Source organism: Trachymyrmex septentrionalis, unplaced genomic scaffold (genome assembly GCF_001594115.1).
Source record: "Trachymyrmex septentrionalis isolate Tsep2-gDNA-1 unplaced genomic scaffold, Tsep1.0 scaffold24, whole genome shotgun sequence".
NCBI classification, from domain to species: domain Eukaryota; kingdom Metazoa; phylum Arthropoda; class Insecta; order Hymenoptera; family Formicidae; genus Trachymyrmex; species Trachymyrmex septentrionalis.
In genome coordinates this window covers 1,314,715-1,331,371 of record NW_017305397.1, presented here as the reverse complement: position 1 = coordinate 1,331,371, position 16,657 = coordinate 1,314,715, and the positions used below count along the sequence as shown (strand labels likewise).

At 38.4% G+C, this 16,657-nt stretch overlaps 1 protein-coding gene across 3 annotated transcripts in view; it reads left to right on the top strand.

The window, feature by feature from the left end:
* LOC108748648 (dual specificity protein kinase CLK2) overlaps window positions 1-16,657 on the top strand; it is a 25,681-nt gene that overhangs the window by 4,094 nt on the left and 4,930 nt on the right. For 2 of the 3 annotated variants that reach the window (XM_018486911.1, XM_018486912.1), the window contains exons 1-2: window positions 12,684-13,781; window positions 16,193-16,271. In XM_018486911.1, coding sequence (XP_018342413.1) covers window positions 12,684-13,781; window positions 16,193-16,271 — 1,177 coding nt within the window. Of the gene's footprint in view, window positions 1-201; window positions 336-7,152; window positions 7,397-12,683; window positions 13,782-16,192; window positions 16,272-16,657 lie in introns of those variants that run through there. The other variant, XM_018486913.1, reaches the window with a different exon arrangement.

Here is a 16,657-nt window from a genome sequence, read left to right as displayed (position 1 = left end):
AAATACTTAATCTGGCTTTCCAATACTCGACAGAAGTTAAAGAAAGATCTGTTAAAAAAATCTTTAATTATATATTTTAATTATAAATATAAAATCATATAATATCAACATATAAAATGTTTTAAAAACATACATAGTATTAGTAGAACATATGATTGCTTTTCGTACTTTTAAGTAAAAAATATCCGGTTTGTATTACAGATGCCACGAAGCAGGAGGCGTCACCGGTCTCGTAGCCATTCGAGAACACGTTCACATTCTGTAGGCTCCCCACAATATGAGCATAAACGCAGACGTATCGATTATGAGAGTCCACAGAGCAAAGGAACCTATAGGTAAGTTTTAATCTTAGTTTTAATCTTGAATAGAATGTATTCTTTCATTATTTTTGATAACATATGATGCAATACTTTTGTATTAACATTCGTTTCGTAATAAGAATTTACATACAAATAATTTTTGATTTACGTACAAACTTAATCTGTGTCGTTCTAATTACTTAATCTATATTCTATACCGTTCTTATGGTAAACACCATGAAGATATTCAAGAAATATTTATTAATAATTCAAGAGTGGTTAATTAAATAATTAAAATTAAAATATGATTAAAAGAAATGAGCTCTTTCTTGTCATAAATGCTCGTTAAACAGAAAATTTTAAATCACATATAAAAATATACTTTATAACGATCTCGTAAAAAAACGTATTCAGTATTCTGCGAATACATGTGTCTCCCCATTTTATTGTCAAAGAAAGTTGCAAGAAAAAAGGGGAGAGTGCACGAGAGAGGGAACCAGTAACTTAACTGAGACCAATACCGCGAGCGAACGATCTCTCCCCCTCTGTTCCCACGTCATTCTAACCGGCAATAGAGCTTCTCCATGAAGTCTTCATGGAGGTTGTCAGTCGTGATCAGTGCGTTCGAGCCTCAGCAAGTCCCATCAAGACCTGTTCTTGACCCTCGTTGTTCGGAACGATTCGTGAATATAATACGTGAGTGCCGATGCGAGTGTCGTCGGTGATGCTCGCATTCGCCAGGAAATGAATTCACATCAAGGGTGATTTGCCGAGGGATAAAGAAGTCTTTTATGTCACTCATATCAGAGCGTTTTAATGTAGGGTTTTAATGTAGGAAAATTTATGAACATTTAGAATTTTATTTTGTCGAGTTTTTGAAGAGGTAAATACTAGTAGCGATCCAAATAATTTTCTAAATGAAACATTGAAACGATGTGTTTCTAAATTGACGTTTCTCTCGCGTTTATGAAAGATACAAATTTGCACTAGAATCGTTTTGGATATAGAGAGAAGTCTTGAGAATACAATCAATCCGCTTCCATTGTGTAAACTCCATAAAGTGTGCAATAAATCACTACGAAATATTTATAGAGCCGCAATCTGCCGCGCATACTAGCACGTCTTGCTCGTTTTATCCGTCTTATCGCTGTGGATAAACAACCTACAAATTATGCGAAACATTAAACTGAGATTAGAAAAAGAATGCATGAGCGAATGACATTCTAAATATATATCTTCAATTTTAGACCCCACTTTTATAAAGAGCACAAATTCGCGCACTAGTGGATATGCAATGTTTCATATTAAATTAATATTATCGTTATTATAATCTTAATTAATATTTTAATTAATTTTTATTTAATTAATATTTAATATTTTAATTTTAATATTTAACATTATTTTAATTTAATTATAATTTTATTTTGCTTTATTTTGACATTAATAATGAAGTTGTTTTCGCGTGTTTTACACAAACAAGCTAAAAATTATATATTTTTTCAAACTATAATTGTCGCGTCTCTCGGATAAATTGCTCTTGAAATTTGACACCAATTAGGCTCTCAGAGACACTCTTATATTCACATTGCGCTTCATTAACCATGCATCTTGAGTGGTCGCATGAGGATGAGTCATGTGGAATGCGGGCACGAATTACTGATTAATTAAAATGCTCTTTATATTTTTCTGCTTTAATTTAAGGCTGCTGTGAAGGCGTGCTTAATGAATAGTAGTAATTTCTTCTCCGTATTACTTCCTGATCTTCTAGGTCAATGACTGAACACTGAAACTCAACGATATCGCAGTAAAATCTTAAACGAACAAAGTGCCGTTTCTTTCGCGTTATAATAAATTATATTAATTTGTGCGATTTATTAAAAAAAAGATGCTATCGATCGCGCGGGATCGTTATAATCAAAGGCGCAAGGACAAATTTTAACTATGAATATATCTAATAACACAGTTAAATATTTCTTGGGAATCTGAATAGCGATGAAATTAGCCTATCACGTCAGTTTTTCAAGAAGATTGACGTTTTTTGCAATATTTATTATTTTTTTGCAGCCAAAAATTTTTTTAATTTTACTTACGCTACTTTAAAGTGCTATCTTATATTTATGTAATAATATAAATTTAGATTTATTACGATACGATTTTTTTTCGTATGCATAAATTTATTATTATAAATCATTAAATTGTACATATGCATTAATTTATGCTGATTATGCATATGAAACAAATCATACTGTAATAATTATAAATTCATTTTATAAGTAAAAGATAGCATTTTAAAGTAAATGAAATTGAAAAAAAATTTGTTCGCAAAAAAAAACATCAATATGACCAAAAATACCAATTTTAGTACATTTAATCTCAGTCTTCTCGGAAACCTGGCATGATAAACTAATTTCGTCGGATTTGTTTTCAGCGAACGAAAGTCCATCAGAAAACATTTTGTTTAAGATCTATTTTTGTATAACTGTGTAATCTACAAGCAAGACACTTTTGACTACAGATGTCTGGATACGCGATATTACGTCTATAACGTCTTTTTTTTGTAGCCAGGATGTAGCTTTAAAATCAAATATATAGTACGCAGATAGCGCGGTTGCGTCACGATGATTTATCACAATACGATATATTGTGATTATGATTACCGCGAGAATGGCTCGCACCAAAGGCGTAAGAGATAAAAACGCGTTTTAAACCTTACTTTCTTTTCGTGCGAAACCGTTACAATTACCAATTGTGAGTTTAATTTTTGATCTTACACAAAGAGAGGGAGTACATATGAATATAATTGTCGAGTCTCGATTATTGTGTAAATAAATGCAAGCTAATTATCGCTTATTCTCCAGCCTGAACTTCGAAGAAAGTCTTTGGTTGAACTTTTACTAATTGCGTCAATTAATGAATGCTGTGCGAATACAATTTCGTGCAACGGTAAATAATAATGACGAACACTTTTTCATGCTCGATGGATTGCTTGATGAAAGAAGAAATTCTTATTATGCGGAGTCTCGCACGCGATGAGTTTTTTAATCGATGAGACTCGTCAAAAATAAGGAAGTAAATTGACCTCAGATAAACAAATAATTGGAATCCACTTGCATCTGTTTTATATAAAAGAAATTGTGTTTCCTATGTTGCATGGCATTGCCACGAGTCGTTCTTGACATTATTCTAGAGAGATTTGAATTAATTGATTGATAATCTCGTATCCCAGATGTGTTAAGAGTTCATTTTGCTTCTCTGCTATCGCAGCTGTCGAGTGCAGTTATCTGTAATACAACTGGCAATTTCAATATTTTCTCAACGGACGAATTTCGTGGCCTGTTTTCAATCGTGGAATCATTGGAGATAACGTGCTTGCCAACCAGATATCTAGGCTTCTTGATGGATTATTCCTGTATTCGATACACGATAGCATATTGAAGTTTTATAATTAGATAACTTTGGCAAAATCACACAGACGTTGAATCATCGTAAGAGCATAATCCAGCTATTTGTCTGCAATCTCTTCCGTTAGGCTCACTCGTTCACTGAGATCACGCGAGCTTTGGCAAGGTCATGGCCAATCTCGAGCAACTTGATACCGAGTAGTGGAATCATCATCGCGTGCAAGCATAAGTGAAAGAGAAAGGAAGACAACAAGTTAACTTTCGCAACTCCTTCAAATTGTTTCTTCCTGCAATCAGCTGATCTTTTTTAGTAATTCTATTCAAAATTAGATCAATTTATTGTATTGCGCAGTGAAAGTATTTTCCTGTCAGATTTTCCAAGATTGAAGAAAATGCATTTGAAAGCGATAATTATAGCTTGTTTCCATTGCGCTAACGACGTTAATATTCGCATAAAGATTTTCATTATCGTAATTTGTATAATCGCACCTTCAACTTTCTAATCGCATTATATGGTAAAAGAAAATGTTACAAATTCTCGAAAGGGAAATAAAACCTATTACGTGATTTATATATATATATTTTTTCTTTGTTTATAAAAACTTATAATTCTTATGACGATTCAAAAGTCTGAAATCAGACAATATTACTTATCGAAAATTATAGTACATGTATGGAAGTGAATATCTTTAATTTATGATGACAATAATTCTATTTAGAATATAGAAGCAGAGTGCCAATCAATGATATTATTGTAGAAATAGAGTCTAAAGGATTTGAATGGAGCTCTATTGCATTAGGACATTATAAACACGTGCATAAATACTGATAAATACACATCTGATAAACAATATTATAAATTGTAAATATTCGTTCGATAAATCAACATTTTCTTATCATTAATGAATTCTTTTGAGGCTTCCACGGTTATTTTCTATACAGAAACTGTTTCGCGAGTGATCTTTGCTTTCATTATTAGAATCCCAACGTTTCGTGAATATTGTAGTTTATTTCATCAGAGCGAAGAATAGCTTGATGCAATATTAGGCTGCTCCTCGCCCTGATGAACTACAGTATTCGCAAAGCATTGGCATTCTAACAATGAATCTAGGCACAAAGATAACTCGCGAAACACAGCTTCTATATTTTCTTACCACTTTTAAACACTTGAAATTAAGCAAATTTCGACTCGCAATTATTTCCGTAAAATCGAATCCAGCGTCACGAGTCTTCATTGAAATCCAGGTTGCAAGACAAACGAAAATTAAAGAATGCCAGTCCTATACATTGACCTCGCTTCCTGGATACCAAGGTATAGTATAAATAGGTATAGTATAAATAGAATAATTTCTTTACAGAAACAAAATGTCTCGTAATTTTTTAAATATAAAGAAAATTTAAGATACTATACATTTCTTCTTTTCTTTAGGAAAAAATAATCTCCAAAATAATTTGTAGAAAAAAATAGGAGAGAAAGAGACGTGTCAGCAATGTGTGAATCATTGATTGTCAGATCAACATGTTTTCTTACACATAATTTTATGTCGTTTTATTTAATACGTTGTTTGCATTGTGGCACAAGCGCTTTAGCGATTGTATATAGAGATAAGGTCATTTGAAAATTTATTGATCTGCATCGCAGAAATGTATGACGTGCAAAGTGGAATATAACTGTTTTTTGGAAAATATAGCTTTGCTCTTTTATGCAATCTTTGTAACGATATCTGCCAAGTCGCGTGGGTGGTAAGATTAAGGATGAAACTGATACCCGATAACGATTCTCGTTTACCCCATTTAGTTATTATATATCTTCGATAAAATTGTTGACTTGGACAAGGTCCAAGACCCGGTGACAAATTTTACGAGTTTTTCTATTTCCGTGGAATTGCTTTCCGATCGATCGGAAGATCCGATCGGTACTATGTTAATTGAGGAAATTCTAAAACAAGGAAAACAAAGCCATTGTTGAAATGACATCTTTTATTTAAATTTACGTTTGCTCGTCGTCTCGAAAATTAGCATTGAATAGCTCGCTAGAAATTCGAATGGAAATCTTCAGACAAACTAACTGTGCCTACTGCTGGTAGATTCAAGTCGTTGCTTGACCATGAACCCATCATACGGTTGATGCCTTCGCATAGAAAAAAAAGCTAAACAATGGTCGTCTGGCGTATCATTCGAAACGATTTATTGGATCCTTTTGCGTGCCTCGACAGCTAGTAATCGGTTACTATATAACGATATTGGAACAATAGTTTTTTCTACATATGTATTTGTTCGGTAGATTAATCGGAATTAATCCTTTTATATGTAAAAGTTACATATTTCATTGATTGCTAAATAATTGAAATTCAATGTTTATTGGAGCTGCCTAAATTTTTTCGGCTTTTGTTCTGTTTTATAAATCGTCGGAACGTGTAGCAAATAAATTTTTGAATCTTTTCATTCGCATAGCAACTCTGTAATAATAACAGGGTTGCCATAGAACTCGGAAATGTGAAAATTGAAAACGCTCTAGTTAGAAAATTTTTTGAAAAATTAAAATTTTTTGTTTTAAAGAAGTTTGATATGCTTACATTACTTACCTAGTTTTACCTAGAAATATTATTAACTCAACAATTAAATGCAAGCAGTGTCAGCAATATTAATAGTAATTATATTGCTATGTTAAATTGCTCTCTCAAAATATTTAACAGTATTTTCATCCTGGTTTCCAAACCAAGATGAAAATACAAAAGATTTTAATATATTATTGAAAGAAAGGGAAAATTATGAAAAAATTATGAAATTGTAAGATGAGAAATATATGGCAATCTTGAACAATACTGCATATATTTTTACAAAGTTTTGAAAGGATAATATTGCATTGATCAACTGAAGATATAATTCTTGCGCGATTATTATTACTCTTATGAGCTTTTTATAAGTGATATTCCGCCCAATAATTGATGTGTTATACTGAAGAAATTTTGTTGTTTATTGTGATAATGAAGCTATTAAACAGTATTGAATAGAAAAAATATTTTATGATGTATACACACACACACACACACACACACACACACATTTTTAATTAATAAAGAAGTCTCATCTTTCTAAGTAAACTCGATAATCTATTTGAGGAAGGCAGATTAATTAGGTCATTCCACGTTTACGTACACAGAAGAAGAACATGTCATACGTGACACGGTGCAACCTTGATTTCCACTTAGTTTCGCTCCAGATCATGTTAAACGTTCAGCTTTTGCGCTGCATTATCATTCGACACACTTTTAAATTGGCTCGAATTAAATATTACAATATTTATCGTACGAGAATCTGTTTTTGTGACATACTTTGAAAGTATTCTGATATTTAGACGATACAGTATATTCGACTTTTACTTCCTGGTTTAATTAATATCTACTAAATTTCGAGGTATTGTTAATTAATTTCTTTTTTCTTTATTTCAGCGGGGAGCGAGTGCTGAGGTCCCGTCAGCACGAACGGGGAACCAGCCAGGAACGACGTTATAAACGTAGTCATCGGCGATCGCCTAGTAGCGGTAGACAGCATGGGCATCGCGATCGTGATCGTGATCGTGCTCACTTAGCGCATCCCACATCGTCCCGTCGTACGCGCCTACATCGTCATCACGAATCATCGTCGCCTAGCCAGGAGCGGCATCGTCATCGATCGCCGTCCACCAGGAGTCAGGTGAGTCTGAGGGACAATACGACATACATTAGCATCGATTATTACGCGCTCCTGTTCGTTATATGTTTTACTGCGCCGCGTGACACGATCGATGATCTACAAACAGTCGATCAGATCATGCTTTCAACCCCTGATCTATGAAAACATCAACAGCAGATGCCCATTGTACTCTGTCGTACTTATCAACGATGTTTTGATGAAAGAAATTTTGTCTAGTTGATTATTTGAAGGAAAGCTCCAAAAATTTCAAATCTTTTTGAATCCACATTGTAAAAAAAGATGAAAATTATATGTTCTAATACATTTGCCATATTTTGAAACATATGATATCTAATTTTTTTCTTAATGTATATGTGTAAGATGGCTTGGAAATCATTTCCTTTATTCATATATACATGGAACGTACTCTCTTTGAATATCCTCGTGGAAATTTTACGGTAAACTTTGATAGCGGTTTCTTTTTAATAAAGTGTTTTTATATTCTTTGTTTTTAATCAAACTTTTGTTAGACTTTTATACGGTTCGTTAAATTATGTCTGCAAAAGCCTTATAAAGTGATTGAAGTTTTATTACCATCATGAATGCTGCCGTCATAAAATTTCACTGTGCATTAATAAACTAATTCTTTATGCACATAGTGAGGATTAAGCTAAATTTCGCATATTTCTATCAAATTTCGAACAAACAATAATAATGCATGCATGAAAGCGTAAAAGTAAGTCAGATACAAAAACTAAGTCGAAGTTAACGGTCAAGAACAATCTGTAAAGATTATGAAGAGATTATCTTCTCAATTTCTAATTCAGTCTTTGGGGTCCAGTTCTTCGTATTACACGTGCAAACTTCGATCTTATACCACCTATTGAGCTTTGCGATACATAATGGAAACTCTTGATGATGATGATCGATATGTAGAAGCGTGAGGACGAGTAGGATACAGAGGGAGAAGAGTTAGCGCGTCGACGCGCTCGACCAAGCGAGAACAGTCTTTGGAGAATCTCGTAGCGCAACGGGCACGCAATGAGTGTATACCCTGAGCGAGAATGCCGATGATTCTTCTTTCTTACTCGACGCCGGCTATTTTCGACCGACGACTATTTTCGAGGGGGACTCGTCACGCGGTTTCGCCGCGGTTTTAGTGCGAGTTTGCGCCAGATGGCCAACGCAACATCGTCGCCGCCGCCGCCGTCATCATTATCATCATCAAGGAACGTTGCGCCAGCAAGTTGACCGGTTCATCGAAAGCAAACGAGAAAACTCCTTCGTCGCCGATTTATCAGGAAACATACGGACTTAAAGAACATCCTCACAAATTCTCAACCTATTTATATATCTGAGCGTAACGCATCGACGAAGTTATCGAAAACATTTTTGCATCTGAAACGATTGAAGCTTCAACTAATCTTTCGAGAAAGTACCTCAATAGTAACAGATTGGTTTACTGAAAGTTAGACTCTGTCTTCGAAAGTAAGATGTTGAAGCAAAATTGTATCGATTCAGTTTCATCGCCACAGTAAGAAAAGTCTGGCAACACGATTGGCGGCCCAGAATCGTTCAACCTGGATTTAGAAATACGCGCATCTTGGTAGTTGGCAAGATGCGCTCGTGAGACGTGGCGCAAGGTGTAGGTGCCAGAGTAGTGAACCATCTCCTGTTTCACGCATCAACCATCAACCTGGATCCTGGAGACTGGACCGTCCTCGGCGGCGGCGGCGATACTTTGGCCGACGGTGGACCGCCATCGGCCACGTCATCGTCGTCATCGTCCCTCCAGACTCAGGAACTGAGTTTACTGATGCCTGGAAACGTCCCCTGGTGGCCGCGTCATAACTGGGACGCGTGGTTGCAGCGCAATGTCACCGAGACCACCAGGGAACTCGATATGAAACTTGACGTCACTCCCGAAACTAACGATACATCGACTTCCGAGGTAGCGTCGAGACCTTCGTATACCATTACGATATTTGATATTAATTATTTGCTCGAGTACGTGTATATTTGTACGTGCGCGCTGTTTATGCTCGCTATTTTCTGCGATCCTATACTGACTTGAAACATTCCAATTCCCTTTCTGTGCATTGAACTCGAAAAATTTTACATCATAATCTTGAAATTCTTCAGGAGGAAAGATTGTTGGCATCGAGACGTTTAAAAAAAGCAGTTCCGATTAATTTGAGCATGATAATTCATTCTATTTTAACTATTCAGTTATTAAAATATTGTAATTAATTTCAAGAGATATAACATTTTCTTTGTTTGAGTATTTATTAGTCAAAATATTTCTAATAGCTTAACCCTCCGTGATCATACTTCTTGAAAGTTCTGTAATGGTCATATCAGGATCAAAACTTCAGAGCGTATTTCATCGATTGCCATATTCACAATTTCCGTTCTTTGAAATAAAAAAATTACTAAATATATTTTAACATTGTAGAACATAGAAATATAACGATTTTATACCAATTTTAATGTTAATATTTTAAAAAATCACGAAGGTGAGTTTTTTTACTCAAAAAATTATAAATTAGAAAAATTTTTTAATAAACATTTATGGCTATACACATATGACACTTTCAAAAAAATATTTATTTTGCGAAATGAAGGAAACTATTTTTGGGAAAAAAGTATTAAATTACTGTAAAAGATTGATTATTATATTAATTAAAAATATACTAACTAGAGATATATATCCTCAAAATTTTGTCAAATTGACCTCAATGATCACGAATTAAAAATTACGTCATTTAAATATATACGAAAATACGTTTTTTCTTTGGTAAAAGGGTTAACATGTGAAACGCGTGCGTCCATTTCTCTTGGCTATCCGCCACGCAGCTACGATGATGACACGGCACGAGCCTGCCGAGCTGATTAGCCGGCCAGGACTTTAACATTTAAGCGCGGCGTGTTGGGTTTTCTGTACAGCATGACGAGCATGGCGCACGCGTTTCAGGCCACGGTTTATATTTGGCGTAGCCCGTTCACGACGACGACAACGACGACGACGCAACTTGGAAAACGAGAAGCGTGTGCTCCAGCACGACGTCGCTTCCCTCCATCTTTCTCCTCCCCGTTTTTAACCCAATATTATGACCTAACCTTGGTCAATATTAGTAGGTAGCGGAAGAAACACGCGTAACTCTTTGCACAAGCAATGGCGCTTCTGTTATAGCAGCGAGCAACATAGCGGAGTAATTTATCGCGATACGATAAAATATGATCTGTTAGGCGAAACATTTGTAACGATGATCCATATTGATTATGTGACTCTTCTATTATTCTATATTCAGTGCGTTCATTCTATTTGACCTTACTCTTCTATTTGTGTAACAATAAAATTTGAATAGAAAAAAACTTGATTTTTTGAGGATTTACGATTGAAAAATATTTAGTTTATTCCTATTCCGATAAACGAAATATATATTTCGTTTTGTATTTTTAAGTGATCTGATTTCTAAATTAAGCCAAATTAATCAGTCGCTTCGCCAGAGATATTTTGGAGATGATTCTGAGACTAATGTGGTGATATTCGTAGGCGTGGATCTGCGCGAACAAACTGCGTCGCTATTTTGTAAACGGCGTGTATTTATACCAATACTCGGACTTAAAATCTACGACGATAGGACGATATCTTCGACATCGCAACCTTGGAGACAACTCGAGCTTTATTAATAGTATTAGAGTCCACGAACCTAGTTCTAACACTAATTCTTTAGTCAAGCGCTTTTGGTTTTAGATCACCAAGTTTTTAGAGTTCAGCGATGTATGCTCCATTTGTTTATTCATTTCTCTTTTGATGTTAGATTCCACTTATTTCTACATAGGACAAGATCGAACAATTTTAATGATTATCGAGTTAGATGATCAGATCTCACCTGAAGAGATTGTTTTTAATAATATTCATTTGATTTTCTTAAATCTAAAAATTAATAGAAACACTAGCTTCAGTTAACGCGAAGATATCTTACCTTCAAGTTATCTTTGAAAACTTAGTTTTGTCTTGTTCATGATTGGAACAATGACAAAATTTTGATTGAAAGGAATTTCAATAACTGGATAAATTATAACATGGATAACCGTACAATTTCTCTCTTCTCTCGTATCTTTTCATGATTATTAACTTTCTTCAGAATCTTCCAGAAGAGGCCTGTGCTATAAAACTCAACATCTGTTCGCCATCCCAATATATATATCGCTGTCTATTAAAAACAGTACCGGCCATTATTGAGTAGACAATATTGGGCCGTGCAATAGACCTACTCCACATTTGATTGGCATTTCGAAATTTCCATGTGTGTCAAGGTATACGGAGCAAGCAAGCAAAAGAGAGAGAAAGAGATTGGAAACACGCGCTTATGGTCTGCTGATGCGTTTTGTCGCGTGCCCTTCATGGATATCTCTTCTCTATGCACCAGGAAGCACGACGCACAGCGTTGCCAAGCATAAGCTCGCAGAGCTTAGGCACGTTTCGAATAAGCGTTTCGAGACAATTTACGTAATACCCCGTGGATCCCTCTCTTTTCCTATTTCTTCGCCCCTCTCGTCTTCTCCACTTTCCACCTGCGCTTTTCTTCATCTTCCTCCAATTCCGCTCGTCCGTTTCTCCTTCGTTGTAATCGCGTGTGCGAGTTACGTTGATCGAACCCCCCCCCCACACACACACACACACGCACGCACGCACACACACACACAGAGTTACTCCGTATCCGATCGCTCTCGAAGAGTCGCTTTCGAGAGAGGTGGACGAATCGTTCTCTTCGGAGCGGGCACACCACTGCTCCCTGATATTTTTAGTACGACGAGAGAGTATTTGGCGGGGCGCACTGAGTTTCGCCTTCTCCTTCTCCTCGTTGTCGTCGTCGCCGTCGCCGTCGCTACCACCGTCTTCGTCTTGGTCTTCATCTTTATGAACGGCCGACGTTGTTCGTCCGTCGTCGTCATCCCACTGATTGTCATCGTGGTTACAGTTCAGTGCTTTCTTTCCTCGGGTGGCGTTCTTTCGCCTTTAGTGATCGGCGTGCTCGCGCCTTACCGTAGTGATGTATCTGCGTAGAAGACCGTTTCGTCAGTCTCGGTGTCTTCGTGTTCGTCGATCGCTCTTGCGGCCACTCTTCTTCTCGCATGACTTAACTACTACGGCTCGGGCATGTTGCGCTGAGATTGTTTCGCTAGATCCAGGACGATCTTGAATGATTTCGATCCGTCGAGGGTCGAATTGGTTGGTCTGGAAAAATTGGTGGTTTTACGTAATTCGAATTTGACAGCGGTCTCAAGCTGCTAGTTCCAAATGTTCATATTCGCGCCGCGCGACATGTCGGCCTCCCGACACGACTCTGTCTCGCGACGGGGTCGTTTCGCGCGCTCGTCCACAACGACGAGCGTGACGCAGATGCTAAGCGACTCCTGCACGAGTCTCCTCCAGAAGCTGACTACGAGAGTACGCGGAACGTCCGCGCTCAACGACGGCGATGTCGGCCCCACGTCGAGGCGACGATCGCCCGTTGTCGGCCGACTGGGTGCCACGAGAAGTCGCTTGGAGAACAAGTATAGCACGGTTTTAGACAAGTATTCCGGCAAGAGGCACGCCGACGATTCGGAACGAAACGGTCGCGGTTATTCGCGGAAGCACGAGCGAGATCACAGCTATTATCACCGGGACGACAGTCCGTTCGTGCGCGACGACAAGACTCTAGAGCCTTCGATGACTCGTACTGTCATCAAGAGTCCCACTAGCGTGCTTCTCAGCGAGAAAGCTTATCCCTACGTGAGTTCCGCGATAAGCAGAGAATCCAGACGCGAGAAGACGCCCGCCTACAACCGCACAGCTCGGCAGACTTTATTGAATTCGGAAGCTTACCGCCGTTACGGCAGGCACAAGTCCGGACACGCGGAAACGCGTAATAGGAAGGTGAGGCCGCATCGAAATGGCAAGAGCGAGCAGCTGGAAGCTCATTCGACGTCCCTAAGATTATCCCGACCGGTCAAAATCGAGCCATTGACGTTTGCGGATAGTAAAGAAATCATGGTCGATCCGGACAAAACGCCAGTCGCAAACGTGGAGAGCGTCGCTCAGAATGTTACGCGGAACGAATGTTACGCGTACGACGCATTAACGGAGGATGCGGATCCGGCGATTTCGGACCGGGCAGCCAAGCGAAAGGAGATCCAAAGTTTAATTCTGAAATACGCCGCCATGGAGGACACCTATAGTCAATTGGCGGCTGGTGGACAGGCGAACGTACTTCCCAGCGCGACGGATCTCATCGCCAGCAAGTACAAGAAGAGCAATCACCGCAGCAAGCAGAAAGACGACGTGTCCAAGGGCACAGTAGCCCCGGTTAGCGCGAACGCGATTAGCGAGGTGGACACGATTCACGACGCGATCGTAAGTTGTCGAGCCATGGGTTGCCCGGATTGCGCGATCTCGCGAAAGCGACGCCGTTTTAAGCAGAGCGTGTCCATTGCCGCTGTTGTCTTGTCTTCCTCCGTTCTCGCCTGCGTGTTTGCGTGTGTGTATGTATTTAATTGCAGACGCGCGTATCCAACTCGTGTGTGAAATCCCTTTCCGCCCTAGCACTCCCTAGATTCACGCTGACTGATGTGTCTATCTCGCGAGCCCGTTGAAAAGCCTATTAACCGTAGTAATCTTCGTTGCCTTTCCGATAAGCTAAACAATGCACGTCTGCCAATGTTTGCCGTGAGAGTACCACGAGGATATGTTGGGATACTCTGATGACTACCACGCCAATCTACCTTATCGCGATTCCGAATGTAATATTTATCAATCTACCTCCTATTTCCAATTTGGGGATTAAGAGTGACACGTTCCATGAATAACATATACATATTTATGCGATGTAGATATTGATTATATTTGTGTGTTAAGGTTCTAATGGAAATTATCTGACCATTTAAATTGTTTGGGAAAACCAAGACTATCTCGGTATATACTTGTGAAAAACGAAATTGAATCTTAACACTAAAAGATCGGTATTATGATCGAAATTGTATCCACATCAAAGATGCAACAGTTTTGTTTCTGATTATCTCTATCCATTTTTTTATAATCTTAATAACATGTTGAGAGTACGAAAGACTACGAGGGAGTACGCTCTGCTTCTCCTCTTTCTGTTTGATTTCACCGTAGAAGTGACTAGTGATCGACGATCCGAAAAATGCGACAGTACAGTCCGCGTGTCGTATTCTCGATAAGGTAGGGTCGAAACCCCGATCAATATTGCTCCATATTGCGGCAATGAGGATCGTGCCCCATGAGGATCGAGAGATATCTCTATCGATCGTCGTGGAGCAGTGGTTTACGCGAACACGTAAGTACTATGACAAGTCTATCAAGCAATTAACAATTTAACTAAGCTACCTCTCCGTGTTAGATGAAAGGTAACGTGTTACAAGCACTTCGAAGAAGCTGTCCGGTTGTCCGCGTTTGTTTGTTTTTCTCTTTTTTTTTTTCTCGTGTCTACACAGAGTGATTCATTTTAATCTTAATAGATAAATATTTAGAAAATATACTGTTTTACCAAAAAAAAAAACAAAAAAAAACATTCCAAATAAAAATTGTGTGATGTAAAATAAAGAGGGGATCATTATTACGTATCTCTCCCTCCATACCATACAATTTTTATTTGGAATGTTTTTGGTAAAATTGCATATTTTTGAAATATTTGTCTGTTAAAGATTAAGATGAATCACCCTGCATATTTTTCGTCGAGATTGGGATTAGAGTAAATCAGAATAATTCGTTGTTTTTGTTCGTAAAATTATCGTCGATCAAATATAGCAGTATATATTGTCATTTGAATCATTGTCATATACGTTATCGCGATTATATATACGTGTACATAACGCACATGATTCTCTTTCTGCTTTTCTCTGTCTGTCTACGTTAGAATGTGCATTTTGTAGTCGTTTCATGTCGTATCGAGTGCTCTAGTTCGTAGAGCCGTGCGCGTCTTGAGACGGCTCCTTCAAGGCATATATCAGGTCTAACACGAATACATATATAACGAGTATATAAAAAAGCGAGCGAGATAAAAAAAAAGGACCGAAAACGGATAAATAATAAAAATAAGAAAACGACTGCCGTATGAAAAAAAAATAAATAAATAAAAAAAAAAGCATAGAATAAAGAAAAAAAAAAGTAACGAAAAGAAAAGAAATATACATATTATGTGCCGATGGTAAATTCGTAACCGCAACTTTCTGACTTGGCAAACCATTTTGCCCTCTCCCCTTTCTCTCTGATTGTTGGGTTACCATCTCCGTTGTAATGGAATGGAATGGAATGGAAACGGATATGGCACACACGGATTGGTCACAACTATGGTCGACCGGGTGCTCGGATCGGGTGGCGTCTCTCTCTCTCTCTCGGTGACGATGACGATGTTATCCTACCTTCCTACCCCCACCGACACACTCGTACGTTCGTCCCGTGCTTACACACGTGTCCTCTGCCGCGTGTTACACGGGTCTCCGCCGACTCGCGGTGGTGGTGGCAACGATGGTGGATGGCACGGTGTGTGGCGATCGGTTGATGATCGGCGACCGCTCGACCTGGTGTGCATCTGATGGCCACGTGGATACGGATGTGACCTGACCTGACGACCCATCGACCGCCCCAACGGCGCCTCAACTCCGGATATGTGGCATCTACGTCCGGCGCGACCTGTTACCGAATCGGACCGACGCGAACACGGAATACCGAACACGGCGGGTCCGCGGCCTCCGATTGGGTCCAACTCTTGGCACGCACCGATATCGATACGCCGGCCCAAATAGAGCCCACGACCGCCCTCCGTCGAGGACGACGAAGACGGCCACCTTGTATACCAATCCGGCGATCTCCTGGCCAATAGATGTTCGTGATCATGTGAATACACTCATTGTAGTAGATTTAAGCAAGCCTCAGGTCGATTAACTGATCGGTTATCTACGGTATCTGCCCATACTTTCTCTCTCTCTCTCTCTCTCTCTCTCTCTCTCTCTCTCTCTCTCTCTCTATCTATCTATCTATCTATCTCTTGTCTCTTTCTCTTTCTTTCGTTTCTTTTTTTTTCCTCTCTTTTTCACTTCTCCTCGCCTGAATTATAGGTATTATATATGAAACAATATTTACACTACAATACAAGAGTAACAATTCACGCGTTAATCACGTTATGTGTCAATGTTCTCGCTGAATGTCGCCGTTCAGTATACACACACGCGCATATATAGAGATATGTTGTATACATTTATATATATATA